Here is a 5340-nt window from a genome sequence, read left to right as displayed (position 1 = left end):
TTAATATATTTTATTGATTTTTACAGAGAGGAAGGGAGAGAAATAGAGAGCTAGAAACATCGATGAGAGAGAAAAATCAACCAGCTGCCTCCTGCACACCCCCAACCGGGGATGTGCCCGCAACTAACTTACATGCCCCTGACCGGAATCGAACCCGGGACCCTTCAGTCTGCAGACTGACGCTCTACCACTGAGCCAAACCGGTTTCGGCTGAAATCTTATTCTAAGGGCAGCAAAGAAAGTTAGCATGTACATATTAGCATGATTTTTAATAGTCTTTAAGAGAAATAAAGCTTGCTATTTTGAAAAGTCAACATTAAACAAGGAACATGTATCAGTATTATTGAAGAAAATACTTTTTTTTGTTCATTTTTAACTTGTAACAAATAATCTTGGTGACTATAATATTATAATAGGTAGTAAAATTTATATTAAGAATTTTACTATTGCTTCCCTCCCTCCCTTCCTTCCCTTTTTCCCTTCCTCCCTTCCTCCCTCTCAACTCCCTCTCCCACTTTCCTTTGTGAGCTGTGGCCTTTGGTTTTGCCATGGGGTCCCCCTTTCCCCTCTGTTAAGTGTTGTAACACAGCAGCAGCACGCCGGTGCTCTGTGGGTTCTGTCTCCCTGGAAACACAACTGTCTCGGAACCCGGGCGCGCTGGAGCCTGAGGCTTTCAGGAGCCAACGGCCTTTCCGTTGTACGGTCTTGTCTTCGGAGCAGGTATCACTGCACATCTTGTAGACAAGCCACTTCGGAATAGAAAAGATTGTGGTTTTCCTCAGAAGGAAGGAGCCCTGTCCTGCCTTCAGGGAAAGCATATTTTCCAAAGAATCTCGGAGACGCTGGCCGACCGCTGTGAGTTCACAGGTCGTCTTCTGGTGCGTGCGACACCTAAGACATGAGCCGGCTCTCCAGTTTTTCCAGAGACACAGTATGGCATCGGATGTCGGACCAGATCTCCGTGTCCGAGTTCATCGCCGAGACCACGGAGGACTACAACTCGCCCACTACTTCCAGCTTCACCGCGCGGCTGCGCGGCTGCGCGACTGCAGGAACACCGTGGCGCTGCTGGAGGAGGCGCTGGACCAAGATAGAACAGCTTTACAGAAGGTGAAGAAGTCTGTGAAAGCCATCTACAACTCTGGTCAAGACCATGTACAAAATGAAGAAAACTATGCCCAAGTTCTGGACAAGTTCGGGAGTAATTTTTTAAGTGGAGACAACCCGGATCTTGGCACTGCTTTCGTCCAATTTTCCACGCTCACAAAGGAGCTGTCCACCCTGCTGAAAACTCTGCTCCAGGGGCTGAGCCAGAACGTGATCTTCACCTTGGACTCCCTGCTGAACGGAGACCTCAAGGGAGTCCAAGGAGATCTCAAGAAGCCATTCGACAAAGCTTGGAAAGATTATGAGTCAAAGTTCACGAAAATTGAGAACGAGAAGAGAGAGCCTGCGAAGCAGCACGGGATGATGCGCATGGAGATCACGGGGGCGGAGATCGCAGAGCAGACGGAGAAGGAGCCGCGCCTCTTCCAGCTGCAGATGTGCGAATATCTCATCAAAGTCAACAAGATCAAGACCAAAAAGGGCGTGGACCTGCTTCAGAATCTCATCAAGTACTACCACGCCCAGTGCAATTTCTTTCAAGATGGCTTGAAAACAGCTGACAAATTGAAACAGTACATTGAAAACCTGGCTGCTGATTTATATAACACAAAAGAGACTCAGGATGAAGAAAAGAAACAGCTGACCGCCCTCAGGGACTTAATAAAGTCCTCTCTCCAGCTGGATCAGAAAGAAGATTCCCCAGAGCCGCCAGGGGGGTATAGCATGCACCAGCTCCAGGGCAACAAGGAATATGGCAGCGAGAAGAAGGGGGACCTGCTGAAGAAAAGTGACGGGATCCGCAAAGTGTGGCAGAGGAGGAAGTGCGCGGTCAAGGACGGGATGCTGACCATCTCCCACTCCAGGGTTAACAGGCAACCAGCCAAGTTGAACCTCCTCACCTGCCAGGTGAAGCCGAATGCCAAGGACAAGAAGAAGTCTTTTGACCTTATCTCACCTAAAAGGTCGTATCACTTCCGGGCAGAAGAGGAGCAGGATTACGTAGATGGATCTCAGTGCTGAGAAACAGTGAAGAAGAAGCCCTGACCTTGGCCTTCCGCGGGGAGCAGAGCACGGGCGAGAACAGCCTGGAGGACCTGACCAAAGCCATCATCGAGGACGTCCAGCGGCTGCCTGGCAACGACGTCTGCTGTGACTGCGGCTCCTCAAAACACACCTGGCTTTCTACCAACCTGGGTATTTTGACATGCATTGAATGTTCCGGAATACACAGGGAAATGGGGGTCCATATTTCCCGCATTCAGTCTCTGGAACTAGACAAGCTGGGAACTTCTGAACTCTTGCTGGCCAAGACCATTGGGAACAACAATTTCAATAACATCATGGAAGGAAATGTACCCAGCCCCTCACGGAAGCCTACCCCGATGAGCGACATGACTGCGCGGAAGGAGTACATCAAGGCGAAGTACGTGGAGCATCTGTTTTCGAGGAAGACCTGTTCCTCTCCGTCGGCTAAGCTGGAAGAACTGATGGAGGCCGTGCGGTCCCGGGACCTGCTTGCACTGGTGCAGGTCTACGTGGAAGGCGTGGAGCTCATGGAGCCGCTGCTGGCGCCCGGGCAGGAGCTCGGGGAGACCGCCCTTCTTGCAGTCCGAACTGCAGACCAGACATCTCTCCATATGGTTGACTTCCTTGTCCAAAACTGTGGGAACATGACAAGCAGACGGCCCTGGGGAACACAGCCCTGCACTACTGCAGCATGTTCGAGAAGCCCGAGTGCCTGAAGCTGCTGCTCAGGAGGAAGCTCACCGTGGACGTGGTGAACCAGGCTGGAGAGACTGCCCTGGACATAGGCAAGAGACTGAAAGCCACCCAGTGTGAAGACCTGCTTTCCCAGGCCAAGTCCGGGAAGCTCAACCCGCGCGTGCACGTGGAGTACGATTGGAACTTGCGCCAGGAGGAGATGGACAAGGGCGAGGAAGACCTGGAGGACAAACCCAGCCCCATCAAGAAGGAGCACTCGCCTCCCCCCAGGACAAGCTGGCACAGCCGGGGTTCTGCACCCTGCCGGACAAGCAGCGGGTCTCCTACAGCGCCTTCCCCAAGCAGATCGTCACCTCCGCGAGCACGGACTCGTCCACGTCACCCACCTAGGAGGCACCTCCACTGCCTCCTGGAAACGCTGCCAAAGGTCCCCCAGGCCCAGCTTCCATGCTCCCGCTCAGCATGCAGTCCTCCAACAGTGGCAGCTGCACCTCCGTTTGGTCCAAGAAGCGGCCCCCGCGCAGTCCCCAGGGCACAAGAGAACCCTGTCGGACCCTCTCAGCACTCTACCTCAAGGGCCCTCCAAGGAAGGCGCGGTTACCTGGGGTAACGACATGGGTACATCCTCGTCCAGTAAGACCACAAACAAGTTCGAGGAGCTGTCTCAGCAGGCGAGCACCGGTTCCGCGAAGTCTGCCCTTGGCCCGCGAGTTCTGCCTAAACTACCTCAGAAAGTGGCCCTCCGGAAGCCTGAGACCAGCCACCATCTCTCCCTGGACCAGGCCAGCATCCCGCCCGAAGGCGCCCAGAAACCCGCACCGCTGGCAGACCTGCCCCAGAAGCCCCCCGGAGACCTGCCCCCAAAGCCCACCGACCTGGCGCCCAGGCCCCAGATGGGAGACCTGCCGTCTAAGCCGGGAGAACTGCCGCCCAAGCCTCAGCTGGGCGACTTGCCCCCCAAACCACACATGAAGGACCTACCCCCCAAGCCTCAGCTGGCGGACCTGCTGGCTAAGGCCCCGCCCGCCAACTGCTACCCCAAGGCGCACTCGCTGGACCTCTCCTGGAATGTGCGGGCCCGGGACGCCCTCCAGAAGCAGGCCTCCGAGGATGCCCACGACCTGACGCCCACCCGGCCCGAGATGCCCGTGCTGCTGCCCAGGAAGATCCACACGGGGAAGAACAAGGTGCGGCGTGTGAAGACCATCTATGACCGCCAGGCAGACAGCGACGACGAGCTGACCTTCCTCGAGGGCGAGGTGATCATCGTCACTGGGGAACAGGAGCAGGAGTGGTGGATCGGCCACATCGAGGGAGAGCCTGAAAGGAAAGGGGTCTTTCCTGTGTCCTTCGTCCAAATCCTGACCGACTAGCAAGGAGGAGCCCGCGGCCCACGTGTACATAGCTGCCATTACAGAACGGACCGCCGGCCGCTCTGCGGTGTGTCTTCTAAATAAACGCCCTGTTATCTTAAAAAAAAAAAAAAATCCAAAAGGACAATCTGCTTAGTGAGGGTTGTAAGAGAGCCACCCGCCTGTAATTCAGAGAAGATAGGGAGAGAGAGAGGATTTTACATAACAGAATTTCCCCATAGTGAAGGCATTAATTTAATTTCCCCACAGTGAAGGCATTAATTGAATTTTGGGAACAGCTCTTGGAAAAGAACTGTGAGATTTCTCTATTAGGAAGCATTGGCCTCTGCCGCCTTGTGGGGGGTGGGGGTTTGTGTGTGGCCCTACCTTGAGATCAGGCACAGGGTCCCAAATAGCCACTTTGGTGCTAAGTTTCTAAGGCCCTGTGAGTAAGTAGAGAAGACCATTCTGTTTATTCCCAATATGTAAATGCATACATTGGATTACGTAAAACCAAATTATCTCCCCTTTCAGAGGACCAATCAGCCTCTGGCTTTTTTTTTTTTTTTTTTTTTTTTTTTTTTTTTTTTAACACCTAGGTAGGATAGAAATTGAGGGGGAGGGGAAAACTTAAGAATACTTGGGGAGCTGAGCTTCTCTGCAGCAATGCAGTTCCAGACATAGGTCACAGGTAGAGCTGACGATCAATAAAACCACAGAAGTGGGGTCTCCAGAGGAACACACTTTCCGAATTCTTCACAAGAACGTGAGCACAGCTGTGAGACATCCACAGCCTCTGGGACCCGTACAAAGGGGTCTGAAACGAGATGTTGGCCGCAGGGCCCAGGTTTCACGGCTTGCGCTACCCCTGCTCTCCTCCTCTCCCGTCCTGCGTCCACCGCCATTCTATGTTCTTATCTACCTTCCCTCGTCCCACATATCCCCTTCCTGGTTTCCTCACCTTGAGCTTGTCCTTTCTGCTTTTGTCTTTTCAAAATGTTTTGCTTGTCATTCCCTATCATCCTTTAAATTCCCTCTCTTGAATGTTCTTCTGTGTCTTTTGTATTTCTCTAATTCTAATAACTAAACTGCAGGTCCAGATTTTAAAGCATACATTTTTTCTGCTTTATCTCCATGTGATCAGTTGGGTTTTTCTTAC

The 5340-nt window shown here is 52.8% G+C and overlaps 1 protein-coding gene across 1 annotated transcript; it reads left to right on the top strand.

Moving 5' to 3' along the window:
- The first annotated feature begins 907 nt into the window (after nucleotides 1–907).
- On the top strand, nucleotides 908–4218 carry LOC118730473 (arf-GAP with SH3 domain, ANK repeat and PH domain-containing protein 1-like). Its single transcript, XM_036458468.2, is given in 6 exon segments — nucleotides 908–1030; nucleotides 1033–2107; nucleotides 2110–2775; nucleotides 2778–3089; nucleotides 3092–3346; nucleotides 3349–4218. Coding segments are annotated over 6 exon segments (3249 nt in total). The 5' UTR covers nucleotides 908–943; the 3' UTR covers nucleotides 4203–4218.
- Nucleotides 4219–5340: the final 1122 nt, after the last annotated feature.

This window comes from Pipistrellus kuhlii, unplaced genomic scaffold, assembly GCF_014108245.1.
Source record: "Pipistrellus kuhlii isolate mPipKuh1 unplaced genomic scaffold, mPipKuh1.p scaffold_m20_p_3, whole genome shotgun sequence".
In the NCBI taxonomy this organism is placed as follows: domain Eukaryota; kingdom Metazoa; phylum Chordata; class Mammalia; order Chiroptera; family Vespertilionidae; genus Pipistrellus; species Pipistrellus kuhlii.
This window is presented reverse-complemented; position numbering and strand designations above follow the sequence as displayed.